The 17878-nt window shown below is 39.2% G+C and overlaps 1 protein-coding gene across 13 annotated transcripts in view; it reads left to right on the forward strand.

Annotated features, from left to right (window-relative positions):
* Nucleotides 1–3261: 3261 nt before the first annotated feature.
* LOC119732505 (kinesin-like protein KIF1A) overlaps nt 3262–17878 on the forward strand; it is a 73635-nt gene continuing 59018 nt past the window's right edge. For all 13 annotated transcript variants that reach the window (XM_038206037.1, XM_038206047.1, XM_038206036.1 and 10 more), the window contains exons 1-2: nt 3262–4186; nt 11543–11622. In XM_038206037.1, the coding sequence (XP_038061965.1) occupies nt 4087–4186; nt 11543–11622 (180 nt within the window). In that variant the 5' untranslated portion in view covers nt 3262–4086. The remainder of the gene's footprint in view (nt 4187–11542; nt 11623–17878) is intronic.

Raw genomic sequence — 17878 nt, forward strand, 5'->3', positions numbered from 1 at the left:
AGAGGCATTTTTGGGTTAGGTTTATCTGTAGCAGAATGAAGAGAAACACTAAAGGGAATCATAGAAAAAAAATTGGGTTGAAAGAGTTTTCACAGTTTGAGAAAAATGAGTTTTTTCACTGGTTTTTCTTAACTACACGAAAGCAATGGAAAGTCCACACTAGTCATGTGAAACAAGTATGGGTGGGTGGGTGTGTGTGTGTGTCCGGACAAATCTTGTCAGCGCGATAACTTGAGAAATACTTAACATATGAACTTCAAATTTGGTTTGTGGATTCTTCTTGGTAATCCTAAGAAGCCTTTTGCATTTGGGGCCAAAAGGCCAAAGGTCAAGTTCACAGTGGCTAAAACAATAGAAATTTTGTCAGCGCGATAACTTGAGAAATACTTAACATATGAACTTCAAATTTGGTTTGTGGATTGTTCTTGGTAATCCTAAGAAGCCTTTTGCATTTGGGGCCAAAAGGCCAAAGGTCAAGTTCACAGTGGCTAAAACAATAGAAATCTTGTCAGCGCGATAACTTGAGAAATAATTAACATATGAACTTCAAATTTGGTTTGTGGATTGTTCTTGGTAATCCTAAGAAGCCTTTTGCATTTGGGGCCAAAAGGCCAAAGGTCAAGTTCACAGTGGCTAAAACAATAGAAATCTTGTCAGCGCGATAACTTGAGAAATACTTTACATGTGAACTTCAAATTTGGTTCGTGGATTGTTCTTGGCAATCCTAAGAAGCCTATTGCATTTGGGGCCAAAAGGTCAAGGGTCAAGTTCACAGTGGCTAAAACAATAGAAATCTTGTCAGCGCGATAACTTGAGAAATACTTAACATATGAACTTCAAATTTGGTTTGTGGATTGTTCTTGGTAATCCTAAGTAGCCTATTGAATTTGGGGCCAAAAGGTCAAGGGTCAAGTTCACAGTGGCTAAAACAATAGAAATCATGTATTTATTCTGAGATTATAGGGATTAGGGATTAATTCATATAAAACCTACAGAAGACACTAATGCTGTCAATGAATGTTCCATGTGACCAAGGTACATGTAAGTTGATGTTAAAAGAGTGGTGTTATGTCATGGGAACTGTCACCGTTGCGGGGCATTTGTGTTTGTAAACACACCTGACTTTTTTATAATTAATACAGGTTTTGTTTAAACATTTAAGCTAAAAAGATACATTTACAAATTGTGTAAAACATTTTTATGTACACATCACGTCCTTAGTATAATGCAAAAAAAAAATAACGTCAACAAAAAGAAAATGCTGTATTTGGAAAAACGAAGTTTAAGCTTATTCAAGTAAATTTAATAATTGATTTTATTTACTTAAATTATTTCTCAAAGATGTTAGAGTTTGGCCAATAGGCCTTATTCATTGCGAGTCTCTGGCGTTCATTGTTATTTTAATTCAGTAACAAATAAAAACACAACAGTTTATATTTTTTTCACGCCTGTCCAAGCATACAGATCAATTTCCCTCAGTGTCCGCCTTTTGACGTAAGGGCCCATTTAATGGCGCTGCACTAAGCACACCTTTTTCTGCTGACAGATTTTGTATTTGCGTCTATTTCATGGAGACCATTTAGCAGTAAGCATAGTGAAAGGCACGCCATGTACCTTTTAGAGGAAAAGTTGCTTACAATGTAAATCAGTGACGTAACAACAGAAATCTCCATGCATGTGCAATCGTCAGCACATCCACGCCATGAAATAGCGCTTAACCCTACCCTCCCCAACTCCATCAAAATCCATCCCCCATTTTGGTGGATTTTGGGGGACTTGGTCCTGCAGGCCTGGTGTGACTAAATATTGATGGAGTATGATGGACTTGGGCCTGGCGGCCTAAAGCAAAGCATGCATTGCAAGAAGTTTGATTGATGAATTTTGGCGTACTTGGTCCAATACTTAGTAAAAGACTTATCTATGGTTAAGGCTAATTTTTCTGCTAACTGTTAAGCAGTGCCATGAAATTTGGCCAATGTCTAGTGGTCTGGAAACCTGTTGTCCAAATTGTTTAATTATTTCACACAAAAGCATTTTTGTTTTGGCTAGATGCAGATTTATCTCTTTGAATACCATTTTCCGTTGAATTAAAAAAGAAAGGAAGTGTTCAGTGTTCAATCCTTGCATATGGTGCATGAGCATACGTACTATGAACAGGGTTGCCAGTACCCATAGTAGTGCATGTAATAAGAGGGCTGGGGACTTTGAAATGTCAGAAGTCAATCTGATGTGTGCAAGGTTCTTGCCTCCAGTGACTGGCAGACTGCATGCAGCACTGGGCTCCGACAAGAAACTGGAAAAAATCGAATGCGACATTTGGAAGAATAGGGGGCCTACAATGTACATCATACCGGTACATGAAAAATTTGAGAAAATTCAGTGGGCCCATGAATTACTAGTAATTAATTCTCTTTATGCATACACACATCTTCATATTAGTTGAAGTGTGATCCTTGTAATTCTCAGCAAAATTACAGTCCTGTTTTTAAGTGTACATCTCAAGGAAAGTGAGTACGAAATTACATACAGTTTATGTAAATTACGTGTGCCACTGGAATCCAGTCCTCTTTTGTTTTTTGGACGATTGTAATGTTTGTACTAAGATTTACCGTCAGTTTTTTCCTTTTTTAAATCAAATCAAGCCAAAAAAAAAAAAATTGGAAGGAGGCCCCTTTTCCCCCCAAAAAAATGACCGGCCGGGCTATTTTTTAAGATGGCTGCCAGCTTAAAAAAAAAAAGGACTCCACTTGGACTCGGGAAATGACGTACCAGCTTTACATGGGCTAAATGCGACAGAGAAAGAGGCCAAAATGTTGTCACTGTTTAAAATGTATAATTTTTTTTTTTGGTTAAAGGAGGGGCCTCCAAAAAGGAAGCGGGCGGGGGCGCTAAACAATTTTTTTTTATTTGGCCTTAATGTTGACATCAACAAAATATGTACAACATGAATCCTAATCTCATTGTGTGCATAGTTATATAATATGTATGTTAATATAACATTTCTGACATGATAATCATGCAGGATAAACATTACGCACGTACCTTAAAAAAGTTTTTAAAAACCTGAATTATTTGTATGTGTAACAAAAGATCACTTCACTTCAAAATGAATTACCAGGTGTTCATGACAAAGTTTGTGCAGGTGTTGTGTCAGATTGTTTGTTTCAGCTAAAGTGAAACCACTCAGCTGAATTGTTATGCCAGGTTGTTTATCACTCCTATTTGTTTATTCAGCGTGGACTCAATTTCCCTTGTTTGTGTCTCTTCCATTCCTCAGGTTAAAAAAAAGAAAACAACGGTGAAAAAAAAGAGCAAAAAAATGACCTGTTGTCTTAATCACAACATGCAACAAAGGACTGCTAGTATCTGAGGCTAATTTGCCCTAGCTGCCTGCGTGAATGAGCCGTGGGCAGCCAACCATATGTGATGTAAAAAAAAAAAAAGGCGAGAGAGAGACCAGAAATCAAATGCAGCCGTGTTTTTTATTCTGACAAGTGCCGTAGCAGCGGAAAGCAAGGCGAGCATACGGGAAGAGATGCAGGGGCGAAGGGGCTGTCTGTAGGGCACCGGCGTTTCCACCGGCGTAGGCAGCAATGGGGCCCCACTGATGACGCACTTGCCCTCTCCACACACAGCTTGTAATATTCACGATGCAGTCATTGGCAAGCCAGCAACAGCTGAACGTACAACGTACGACACAGACACATTAACTCACTCACACGCTAAGGGGGCCAGATTGGGAATTCACAGTGTGCCCACAGATAGTCGTCCTTGCTCTTGTGTGCCCAAGATGTCTCGAGTCAATTTCGCCAGCATATTGTGGCATTGTGATGCGGCAACCAGCCATGAAATCCACTTTTGTGTCGGGAATCCTGTACCCCTCAAAAGATGTTTTTAGGACTTGCGGCCGGCAACAAATCAACTGTAAATTCCAGTGATGGCTGCGGACGAAAGAAAGCATTGTGAAAAACTTTGACAAACTGCTACGCCAATTCCACAAGCTGTCTTGGCCAACGGATTGAGGGAGAAAATTGATTTTGTACAAAAAATTCCTGGATATCAGTTGTAAAGTGAACAACCTTCGAGATGTCGTCGGTGAAAGTAGCAGTTCGAGTCCGTCCATTTAACTCCAGAGAAATCGGCCGAAATGCTGAGTGTGTCATCAGCATGACAGGCAAAACAACAAGTAAGTACATTTTTGTGGTTTTCATTTCTTGTAGGCAAATAAAATGCTGGTGTTTTCTTGACATCTAAGCTTTTATTTCAGTTTGCTCTTTAGCTTAAAAATGTGTGAGTTTGGAGACATCAGCCCAATTCAAATGAATTTACAGTTCAGTAGAAAAAAGATTTGCCCATTATGGCCACTGCCATAAAACCCCAAAAAACCACCAAAGTGGCTTATTTTGTTATCGTTTGGTTAGATACTAAAAATGTGAATGGCAAGAAAAGTCAGAACAATTTTCGTTTAAATGCAAATAGAAAATTCAAAAAGAACAAATATATTCAAATAAATTACATGTATAATGTAAAGATTATGAATTACTCATGAAAAGTTTGAACACTTTTTTGTTCTGCACAAATCTCAAGCTGTAAAAAAAAAAAATGGAAAATGAGAAGCATTCATGTCATGTTTTCATGATTTGTTAATATAAATGCAGAATATTTATTTATATTTGTGGGCACTACACATGTATTTCCCTCCACTATTTCCCTATCCAGCTCTAGTCTTCACATCTTTCCTTGTAGTCTGCTGATCAAAAGGGCTAAATTCTGCTGCCCGGGAGTATTTTAAGAACCTCAAGCCTCCGAAGAAACAACGTCAATGTGACGAAATGGTTAATTTACCCACAAGTATGCATTTTTTCCCCTGCGCTGCACGGCCAGCCGGTGAATATGCAAGAGATGGATTGGGCATGGAATGTTCCATTTTGTGGGTTGTACCATTCCTTCTCCACAGGTGATTCACAGATGGCGTGTGAGGTGCAAATTGCAAGGGGAGAATCTGCCATCTCCCCCCTGCTCTCTCTCGTTATTTCTTTTCTCTGTTTTTTTCTCTTTCTGGTCCTATTAATTTATTGACCTGTCCGCTGGAGTGGGCATAATCATAGAGCAAGGTGAATACAATTTGCCATACAGTGTACCTTGGCTTGAGAAATGATGATTGCACTGTATACTGTGCAGTCTGCATATAAAGGCCTACAAATGAATTTTGTGGTCTAAATGAACTGAGCGTGCAATGTACATTTATTAATTACAATTAACACATTGATTGATACATATACCGGTAGAACAGGGTGTGAAAATGTACAATGTAAGATCCAATGGCTGCCAATACATGCATAATTAGGCCAACAAAAAAATAGTTCTGCTTCCGATTACATGGCATATTTGCAGATACATGTGGGCATTTCCACACTAATGGGCCAATTGGATAAGTCTATGGATGTTGCGTATAAAGGGTAAAAGATGAGCTAGTATTTTCTTCATTTTTTTCCTATACCTTGCTAAGTTGAAAGTGACTAGGACCAGACAAGACAATAGATGATACCTTGTTTTATTTGAGAAAATAACAGGCATCTTTTCTGTGTGATACGTATGTAACGTGGACAGACACACTGCTAGGAAAAGGGTGCTTAGGACAAATTCAGTTTCTAATAGGCACTTCCAGTGACATTAATATGCCATTTTACATTGTTATCAAGCAAAAATATAACAGTTTTCACACTGGCTTCAAATTTATGATGTGATTAGGGTTACGTACAAACAGGGACAGACATTTTGTGACAAATGTCCAGTCTGTTCGTACGTATAAATCCTGATTATAAAATATCAAATAATTCTTCACACTGACTCTGAGTTTTCTAGGTTTTGACTGAAGCATTCCTCCAGGGTATTCCATCTTCTTAAATAAGTCAACATTGGAGGATCATTAAACTTTATGCTTACTTTGTGACTTTATCTAAAATGTCTGCCCTTCGTTACGTACGTAACACTTTTTAAAACAATGTCCACTATATTTTCTAAAATACAAAACCAGTTATATCATTTGCAGGTGAGGATATTTGTTCAAAGCTTGTAATGTTTACAGCAAAAATTGAGAGACCAAGATCGCAGTTTTATCATCATAACTTAAAGGTCTTCTCAAATGTCGCACTTTTGGGCTCATTAGTGTGGAATTGCCCATGTACATGTAGGGAAGGTTCCGGTAGGTAAGGACAATTTTTTTTGGGGGGGGGGGCATATTTTTTTTGTGTACGGTCGTATCTGGAGGTGTCTGCGTGTAGTCAAGGGTAAAAAGTAGTAATTGATGGTTTGCAGGTTTTTTTCCTAATTCCCCCCCCCCCCAAAAAAAAATTAGGGTAGGGGCTGTCAAAATAGGGTAAGTACATTGTACCGGTAGGGTAACCGGAAGCCGAAGTATTATTATTTGTTGGACCTTATTGCACCATACAATACATCGGATAATGTATCATTGTACCATATTTTTGCAAAATAATACAGTACATATGTCGCTGTACATAGATCTGCAATGATGAGTTGCATTTGTACCGGTATGACCAGTAAAGTATAACTTTTTTAATTGTAATTTTTAATACAGTAATTAAAAATACTTCACTTTTGAATGAGAAATCAAACAAAATGTCTCCTATGGACTAATTAATTACAAATTTGAAATAATTCAGCAACTCACTTTTAGGCCCCCCAAAAAAGTCTCCGGTTTCTGGTATGCGCGCGCGTCGCCATAGCCATGCGCGTCAGCAAAATGAAAAAGGTTTTTTTCAATGTACAAGATCTCAAAACTGCCAAACTCACTGGTTTGACTGGAATTCTGCTGCCGCACAATTTAACGTGTTTTTAGATGGGGTTACAATCAAGTAGGCCTACAAATGTATAAGCTTTATGTGGCCTCTCTGGACTGCCATGTTTCCACAAAATTTAGTCGGGCACCATTTGCAGTCATCAGTCGACATTTGAAGGAACAAAAGTAAAAAAAAAAAAAAAAAACACGTCGCCGCACCACTTTTGGAGCAAGCTCCATACCAGAAACCGGAGACTTTTTTTTTGGCCTTAAGGGTTTTTTTTTTAATTTTCTTTTTAGGGTTAAAGCTAGACACCCAAAATAGAAAAGAGGTTTTGTTTTTATTAAACATGTAGGCTCAAAGTGAAAATATGTTTGTAGAAAAAAAATTGAGTTCATTGAACAGCACAGGAAAGCAGCTTTTTGAGTAAAAAGATACTAAACCACAATTTCCTCTATCAGCTGTGAAAAATGTCTGACATTTACATGTGACTTGATCCCCAGATTGTCTGGGCTATTTGTGAGTGTCTCATAGGACATGAACAGGAAGCAATTAATTGTGGCCTCACCAGCCTGATAATCCTCTCTGTACATGTATCTTCATCAAACATGTCAAATAGTCAAATGCTTCTACATGTACATGAAATGTCACTTTTTTTTAAGGAGCATTGGATAGAACCAGGCACTTAATGAATGCGCCTGAGCTGCGTGCGTCACTGCCTGATAAAGTCTCAACACTAAATTATTCCAATATTGACTTCAACACCACCACAAAAAAAATTTAAAAAATCCAGAGAACAGTTTTTTTTGCTTAAAATTTCTGTATTTCTTGGGCTTGTTACACGGGTTCCGGCGGCAAGTTGTGTATTTCTGATGGCCTACAAATGTACGTGCGGGAAAAAAAGATCTTCAAAATTATCTGAAGATACATCAACATAAGTTAGATGTATACATGTATATTTACATGTACATGTATGTGTAGCAAATATGGGTATATGTCCGCTTACAAGTTACAACAAGAGTGTCGTACATGTACCGTACATGTATGTACTTTTCCATAGAAACAATGCTGTCTACCTGCATGTCTGATGCTGATCTGATGACAAACAGGCTGAAGTTAACATTCCATTCATTGTTGTGGCTAGCACATTCCATAGACTAGACAGACTGACCCTAGTATCGTGCCCTCTGACCTGGTTATGCAGAGGTCAGCTGGGGACAGGCTGGTCAGGAAAACAAACAGAAAACAGCATACAGACATGTGGGAAGTAACTTGGCATATTGATTTTTTTCTATCGGTATATTTTTTCTATCCTAGTGTCAGTATTGTTGGAGGGCGGGGAGGGGGGGGGGGAGGAGGGAGGGGAGTCCGAACCCCCATGACCTAAACAATCTTAGCACTTATACAACCCCCCCCCCCCCAAAAAAAAAAGAAAGAAAGAAAAAGAGCTTCATTAATCATCCTCATGTAATCATGTAATTTATACAAGGCTGGTTGCATAAAGGTTTCTTCAGGAAGTCCACAGCGAGATCAAGCTGTATGACAGGCATGGTCTGTGGCAAGCAAAAATAAACGCATGTACCGGTACATGTACGGCGTTAAGTCTTAGTTTTCCTACATGTGATCCCTCTGGCCTTACTAACAAGGTGACTTTTTGTCACTTCATGAAAACGAAGAAAAAAAAGACTTCAAGCTTTTTGTCAAGTGTTTGTTTATAATTAAGAAAATAAACAATACATGTAGTTCGCTTTGAAACTTTGTCAAATTGTTCTTTGTGTCAAATGTAATAAAATGGCCAGCACAACTCAAAATCCAAAAATTAAATTCGTGAAAACACCAGCGAAATATACATGTACGGTAGTTATTATAATATCAATGCTAATGTGCCCATACACCTTAATTTGTCAAACACATGTACCGTATCTTGCATGCATGAGCAACTGCCAGGCCAACTTCACCAGACAATGACATACATTCATGTGGTGTGAAAATAGTGACCAGGTAAATTATAACTGTAGGGTACATGTGCCAGTACATAAAAAGATAAATGGTTAGAAAGTGGGCTAAGGTCACAGCCTGGATGTCATGTGATATTTCAGCAATCCCGATTACTCCTGGTCATGTGAGTCGACCTTCATCACAGAGGGAGGAAGTATGATTGACAGATTTCCTTTCTCAGACCCCCGTCTGTGAATGTCATTCTCTTCTGGCAAGTGTTAAACCCATGATCTGCACTTGATGATCAGCCCCCACTGCTTACTGATATTAAACCTGAGATTCCTGCAAACCTGTGGGTGTCAGGTTGGCGTAGCCGTACTTTCCTCGCCTCCCACCGGGCTGTGACCGGGGTTCGATTCCTGCCTGGGCCATGTGGATTGGGTTTCCAGTCCCGTACTTGGTTCCGTGGGTTTTCCCTAGAATATCAGGGAGTTTACCTCCTACCTACATTTTATGAAACTGTAATTTCTTCACATTGTCTTCTCTTTACTCGGCCCCGTGAGAGACCAGTGGATTAAACTGAATCGCTACCCAGTTAAAATAAGAAAAAGATACCGGTTGGCCTACATGTACATTTTAAAAATAAATAAAACCTGTTCAGATCAAAATACTGCCGGCAGTAGACAGAGACTACATTATATTGGTACAATAATACACGAGCTTCAATGCGCTGTAAAATACCAAGCCCAATTTGTCAGTAACTCCATTTAATAAAGTGCGTCATTTTGCATTAAGACTTCAATCGTCATATTGTGAATGTGTGTTGACAGCTGCTTTCATACAGCCTTTGCAATGAAGATACATAATGAAAGACGCATGCTAATGGAGCTTGGAAATACCGTAGAGATTGCCAATACGTTTGTACATTGTACACAGTGCATTATAGTACATACCCAGTATAGACATGATACACATGTACATATACAGTCATGTGATACTTTTTTAGTTTTCACTTTCACAACGAACAACATTACATGTATGTGAAACGATGTACAGATTAATTTTAACCACAACTCCCTAATGTAATCGCAATCCTGTCAAATCCTCCAACTGCCTCTATGTAAAAATACATCCTGAATCCTGCAAAATCCTCCGTTATTTATTGAATGTGGTCCTTGGAGGGGTGACCTTTGCCTCAATCCTATGCAATCACTGTTGGTAGAGCCAGTGACATTCTGGAGCAGTGCAGAGGATTTCAAGTATAATGTAGGCCTAAATTTATGCATGGCTAAGCATAAACAACACAAGGTCCGGCCTAAGACCTTGACACACTGCATCCTCCAAAATCAGCAACACACTTTTGCCATAGGCCTCGATCCTGCGAAATCCTCCATTTTGCAAAGAGATGGAGGATTTGGGAATGTTGGGGTTAAAAAAGTGACATTGTATGTTCCCCCAAATGTACAAAGTGCGTAGATCTTCAGGGTTTCTTTTCTCAAGCAAAAACAGAGCAATATGAATCATACATGTACCTGTAGTAACAAGTACATTACATACAGGGTCCACACGACATGTAGCCCATTATGCGTCAGCATTTGCATTGCCTCATGACATGCACGCAGATTGCGCAGTGTAAGATCACGGAAGACGGTGCATTGACGCTACTGTGACGTGCATGAGCCCAAGCCTGGGCTTTAATGATATTGACAGTAGTCTCCAGATGGAGAGTTTCCGCTGTCTTTGAGAAAATATCCTGGCTCTTAGGAACTATTTTGGTTATTACAGCCATGTTTTGCCGCAGGTTTCTCTGAAATGATTTTCTTTCAAGCAGGGGGGTACCTGTAGATTTTGAATTGAATTGAAAGTTTCATTAAAAAAACAAAAACTACATAGCCTATGTGTAGCAATCACGTTTTGTTTTGATAATAAGAAGTATTTGATAATAAAAAGTAAATGCATTCATGTGCATTATTTTATGCGAGGCGTTCTGGAAAAATGAGACAGAACTTGGCACAGGCCATAGTGGAGAAAAATGCAAGAAACCCAACTGCGGGTGATTATTTTTTCTCGATTTTTCAGATGTACATTTGTTATCTTTGTCGTCTGCTACACATACCTGGTAGGCCTATTTTCAGGAAAAGGTACATACAAAAATTGTGGGGTAAAAAAGTGTTTTTAAGTAAAAACATTTGGGATCTTTCTTTTTCATGATTACAAAACATGAAAATTAAAGGTCTTTTTCTCATTATTTGACTTTTATGACATGTTGAAAAATTGCTTTTTTAAATGGCCATGCTTGTAATTTGTCAGTGGAATGTTCAATTGAAATGCAACAAACAGTATTGTAAGGAAAAGGTTAAATTCTCTTTCCTAATACCCACTTACCATCGTTTGACCGTTGCCCAGTTCTGTCTGATTTTACCAGAATGCCTAACATATTCGTAGAAGTGACATGCACCCTTAAAGGAAGGACTCCTTTCACGAGCCACAGGTCTGCATTATTAATTGGAACCTGTGCAGACTAAAGCTGGGTGCTTCATGTGAATTGTAAATCCATGTTGTGATTAATCAGTAATACCACTCATAATCCAGCGGAGATGAAATGTGTTGATTGAGAACCACTCGCCTACCGCAGGAAGGCTTTCAGCAGTGCTGCACACCAGAAATAGAATTTCTCACTATCTGGAAATTCACTACGGGCACATGTACAGTGCAGCGTGGCTCATTGTAAATTTAAATACTTCCGGGAAATGTAAACAGTTGTATAAGTTGGTAATTTGTTTTTTATTTGTCCTATTTTGCAGCTATCGCAAATCCTAAAGCACAGAACAAGGAACAACCAAAGAGTTTCAACTTTGACCATTCCTATTGGTCACACACCACTGTAAGTATAGCCAATCAACAGTTAGCCTTAGTCCAAGATTGGGTTTTTATTCCCCTTATTTGCAGCCAGTCCTGTGACAAACGTGATTAAGTTGCTGCGGTGGTGGAAGTGTCAACAAGATGAATCAAATGCAGTCTGGCAATGTTGGCAGTGCTACCCGGGAAATTCCAAGCATACCTCACGCACGTGCATTAGCTTGAATACAGGGCGTGAGGTATGCTCAGATTTCCTGGGTAGCGCTGCCAATATTGCTGGATTTGATTCATCTTGTTGATAGCGACCTTGCTTGTCACGGATGGACCTGCTGTATTTATGAGGAATAAAATCCAATCCAGCCTTGACCCAAGACTAATATGAGCTTGAGAAAATGCCCCTGTTAGGTAAAGATGGGAGGAAATTCACGAATGTAAATTTTCATATTCCTGTTGGTCACATTGTAGAAGCATCAGTTTCCAATGAATATTCAGCTTGACATTGAGGGCAACGCCCATTTGAGGCACATATGAACAAGTAAAGATGTGAGGGTCTGCACGAGTACATGTACACGTTTGTATAGTAAGTTGGTGCCTGGGATTGGTCTGCATTGTACCCCTGTACTTAAAGATATAGGCCTAGTCCATCATTTGTAATTTGTGCATTTTGTTCGTTTGAAGCAACAAAAGTGTTCAAAATCTAATGAAGGATACTGAACAACTAATCTGATGAAGTTTCAGCTCAGCTTCAGCTGTATATTCGGGGAAAAACAGCATTCTAGGATCTCAATTTCAAATCAAAAGTTGCTGAATCATGTTTTGAACTGTTTTGAATTGCAGCTATACGCGATGTCCCGCACTGATCTGACGAATTATAGCAACCGCGCGCGCCTGTGCGTCGTGCCAATGCTTGCCCGCGCTGCGCCGAATAACAAAACGAACTACTAATTTAAATTTTCCTACAGTGCGTCTTAAGACGCACCGTTGGAAAGGCCTTCTTTCGTTGATTACTTCAAATGATAGCTTGCCAGAAAGATTAATTTCACAGGGAGTTTAGTCCACTTGCTATCTTTCAACCAAGTACATGTATGTTTTTCAACAATAATACGCCAGTTACTTTTTCGGATGGCTGCAAATGATGGACTATAGCTTTAAGTGGGCATTAAAAAAACAAGTTGTTTTTGTTTTACCTTTGTATCAGTTTTAAAACATATTACATCATTTTAGAATAATGATTTTACCATGCAGTTAAAAATTTATTTCAATTTTGTTTTTTAAATTTTGGAATGTGAATCTTTGGCATCAAATTAAAACATTTTTTGTTTATTGCAAATGTTGAAATAATATTCAGGGAAATTTTCAATTGGTCTGATCAAACGCTCACAATACAGAAACGCCAGCATTGAATTTATAAACAGGATGCTGTTTTTTCCCCGGATCAACAAAACCCAACAGACAGCACTGCATGTTTATACACAGTCTAGGATGCTGTGAAAACAAGAGAATTCCTCAGTATAGCCCCTTCAAGTTTGCCTGGAAAGAGCCTCATAAACAAGCACATCACCAGGCACAGGGGATAATTCACAGGCAATTTAATAATTAATAACCATGGTAACCTAAGGGTTGGCAATGGAAACAATGTCTAAGGTACGGTAGCCCTTGTGTTAATGAGAATGGGTGAACAACTACACCCATCGTTTTTTCTTTTCGTTGTAATTATCTGCAAATTCTGGATGGGGGATTTGTGGGTCGGGATTCTGAGAATTCTTGCATAGACATGGTGAATCAGCATCCTTATGACCGTGGGCGGCCAGCCAGTGATCTAGAGTAATGATGATCATCATCATCTGGCTGTACTGGAGAGTTACGTGTAGTGTGGGAAGGAGTGGCTACTGGGGTTATGTGGGCTGCTACCGTAGGTTGGATTTGATGCTGGGTGGTTTATGATAACATGGTGTGCAGGGGCACTCTGCTGCAATTTATGGTTGAAAGGTCCAACTCATGAATGCAAAGTTGGTGTATACATGTAATGTGGTTCACTTGACATTGCAGCAATATGGCCAAGTATAATCACAATGTGCGAGATTTGTATGTTTTCATACTTTATGCACGTACATACCGGTACATAATTTCATCAGGCATTTTCCCTGTTCTCAATAAAAACAGTGATTGCTTATCTCTGCACACATACATGGCTCATTCAGTACGTACATAATATAGCAGACTGCTACAATTTACCAAAACATGCAGTACATGCATGAATGTATACATGTACATGACAGTTTTGTGCATTTGTCTGGTGCATGTACAGCGAACATGTAGACATAATAAATGCTGGCTGATAAGTCGGTAATAAATGCCAATCTGCTCCAATCCAAGTTGGATGACGTAGTCCCAAAGACGTCAAGCCCAAGTGTTTGCCCGAGCAGAATCAGACGTCGTAAGTGGCGAGGTCTGGGCAGAATTCTTGTCATTTCTTGTCCTTCTTTCTCCATCTTTCACTATTTTTTTCCATCTTGTCTTCAAGGCCGGAAAGAAGAGACGAGAATTTTGAATGGAGCGCAACTGAGTGGGTTGGAATGAGTAGAATATTACAATTGATTCCTGATCAATCTTGGGTCTTGAAGATAAAATTTGTATCCATATGGAAGCAAATATATGTGAATGTGAAGGAAACTAATATTTCTGCACTTTACATGTAATTAATATTTGTAAAATCTTGGCAGTACATTTGTTTTTTAATTTGAGATCTTCACCAATTTAGGGGGAAAAAAAAAATTAACTTTTGGTATTGGGAGGGGGGGGGGGGGAAGGAGAGACATTGAGCTGTCTTTGGGTTGTAAAACTCCAGCCATCCATTATTCGTCTGTGAAGGGCAAAACCTAATATTAAATTTACCTCACCACGACGCAAATTCCATCTTATGAATAGTTTCATTGCGGTACCCGCTGCTACATCCATTTCGAACCAGCCAACCAATCCCGCAAGCTTGGTGGTCGAGTGGTAAGACGTCTGCACTAGAAAGCAGGAGGTCGTGGGTTCGAGTCCCAATAGGGTCCCACCCCAATTGAGTTTTTCCAACTTTCACTCGGGAGGTAACACACTGAATATACTGTGTTGTATGTGGTTGAAGGGCAAAAACCTAATATTAAATTTACATCAGCCCAACGCAAATTCCATCTTTGAATAATACACACCTAATTTACAATGTAAATGTACATGTACGTATAAATGAGATATCAACAAGACATGATACAGCTGGATCAAATTCACATTATTGCCGCCTGAAAATAATTCTGACTGATCTTTTGTTGTGTACAGGTGCAAAAACAACCAGAAAAAAATTGTTTTTTGGGGGGGTAACAAATTTCTATTTTTAAAAAAATAAACATAGGCCTACGCCAACCACAACCACATTTGGTGATCATGTTTTTGAATTGCGTTGTCCCTGTATAGTCAGGTCAAGTGAATGACGACCGCCAGGTAAACCCTGGCCAGCAAGCTGAGGGCGGCCATTCAAATTTAAAGTTGCATCCCGTGCTATTTTGGAGTTTCCTCCAGAAAAATAGATTACTTTTCTGGAGTGCTTTTTGTCTAGTATTACAAAGAAATTCAGTTTAGAATTAGACGTCCACTGCATAAATACGGTAGGCCTATGTTCAGTTGTTGCATAATTATTTTACAAAGATCGAATTATTGGCTGCCAGACAGTAATTTCATTTTTGTTGGTTCGGCTGGTTCCCTCTTTACAATCAGTATACTGTACTGACAGGGAGCCAGTCTGTTTGCAATGCGGATCTAATTGAGCCCAAAACAAACAGGCTGGCAGACATCCAAAAAAGAGAAGAAAGAAAACCCAGGAATTTTGGTTGGAATAAAGTTAAAACATAGAAGTCGAAATTGAGAGAGAGAAAAGAAATTGTATTTTTTTAAGAGCACAGGGAACGCTAGTCTATGGATTATCTTTTTCACTGCAATGGTCTATGATATGCAAGCAGATTTGGTGATTAATTATGCAAAACAGGACTGCGCCTTGACTTTGAGATTCTGACCATTCAGTGGGCGCCTTCTATGTACATATTAGGTCTTTTGGTAACCTGTTGTATTACAAAAGCATGGCAGTCAAATTGACCAATCAACAGCTTAGTCCACATATCTGATCGAAATGACGACACAATTTCTAAAGTCGACTCCAATTGGCTGGCATGTGGTATCTCATAAAATGTGCACGCATGCTTATGTTACGGAGAGGGCTCCCTTAGACAACGGGTGATACTCAGACTAGGAGAACGCAGCTTTAACGAGCAATACAGCCTCTGTCTGTGATTGAAGGCATGGTTATTATACTGAATGTCTGAACAAGTGTAGAGTGAGTGGGGACTGTAGACTGTGACATATGGTCTTTCTAAAAGAACAAACAAGAAGAGAAATTTACCCTTGAAAGTAGAATACACTCATGAACCAGCTGTTGGCATTGGTATCAAATCAGTTTTATTGATGTGCTGTGGATCTGTCATCAGCTCTTTATTGTGTGTAATAATGATATCAATAATTAGCTTTAATCTAACCCTTGGAGTGATTTACTAGGAACCTTCCCCACTCAAATTCCAACGACATTATTTCAATGGACATCGAGTTACGACCTTGTTGCACTGGCATGATGATATGGTAAACTCTGTCCAAACTGTTGGACTCTGGTCAAATAAGCAATTCAGATGTTGTATCCTTGTTTTTGTAATGAACAAAGTGAGTAAATCCGATCAAAGGAAAAAGAAAGAAAAAAAAATACCAAAACCAAACACAATGACACAAGTAAAGCTTTCACAGAGCATTTTCAGTTATTAATAAACTCGTCACTATATTTTAGAACCGAGTTCATTTTCAAGACCCTTGACTGATTTTAATAAACTCAGCAGTCCCTCAGTGCCGGCCTCTCTTCAACTAAACGTGAGCCTAACAATAAACCCTTGTTGGTTTATTGCCGCGTTTATGCCCGGCCTAATCACAGCTTTCCCTTCAGAGGAAATCAGCCCCAGCGAAATCAATCATCCCGGATATCTTGCAAAATTGAAAATGAAAAAAAAAAAAAGATTTAGATAAATGGTGCGAGCAGTGACGACTGGCCCATCAAATTTCACACTAACTGCTGAAATTTGATTAATCAATGGGTTTGGAGGCTGCCTCTGGGAAGCATTTGCTGGAGAGCTTTTTCTTGTCTGTGTAAATTCGCCGAGCAAATCAAGGAGCTCTACATTCTGATTTGATTGGCTGAGGTGCTGTTTGTCGCGGCAATTATAGCCGCTACTGCACAACCGCACTATGCATGTAAACACACACAAAAGGGCAACAGCTATTCTTAGTCCTCGGCCGTTGTATATTTCTGGCAGAGTGGGGGTGGGGCATCTTTTCTGACGTAAGTAAAAATAAAATTCCCTTCACGAAGTTCAGACATACATGTAGTTGCCTGGAATATTGACGTTTTCAAGTTTTTTTGGGGGGGGGGGCAGACGTGACATGGTCTGTTTAGCGACTCTTTGCACTATTAAACTCAGTTCATTGTAAGTTCAGGTTCCAAATATCAAAGTACACTGTCCTCCTTTCCCGGTTGTTGTCTTATAATGTACTTTTTGGGAACATACACGGCTCTCCTGTCACAAGTTAATGTTATTTTGAAATGGTCCGGAGCTGTGAACCAGACTAATCCTGTCATGCTATCAGTGCAGTGAGGTGTTTTTAGGGATGATCTACACAGCAGGGTAGAGACATCACGGCTTCACACTTGACAGATTATTGTCTTACAATTCATTCTGAAGGTACAGACAAAAACATGTACGTACGTAGACATGTACTGTGATCCTCAATTATCACATACCGGTAGTCAGCTATACAGTGTACATTTGGTAAACATTCTTATAATTTTCCCAAAGTTGGAACCAAATGTCTGTGTTTCGAAAAACAAAAATTGTCTGCCGATTCTGACAGTTTACATACATGTATACATGTACATGTAATGTGTTGTGATTTTTCCAAATGTTTTCTGCAAAAATTGTCTTTCTATGTACACAACATATTAACTGGTTCAGACATGACCTCGCGCGATCAGCACACTTGATAAAATTGGTATCAGCGTTTGTTTTTTGCGGATGCCTTTGCCGGATATCATCCATTACTGAATGATAAATGCGGTGCAGCAGTGCTATGCTCCAATCACATGGAAGATCCAGGAGCTACACGTATCTGTGGCCGTTGCTACCGTCCATATAATTAAGTAGCAAGCCAGTACA

Source organism: Patiria miniata, unplaced genomic scaffold (genome assembly GCF_015706575.1).
Source record: "Patiria miniata isolate m_02_andy unplaced genomic scaffold, ASM1570657v1 HiC_scaffold_24, whole genome shotgun sequence".
Taxonomy (NCBI): domain Eukaryota; kingdom Metazoa; phylum Echinodermata; class Asteroidea; order Valvatida; family Asterinidae; genus Patiria; species Patiria miniata.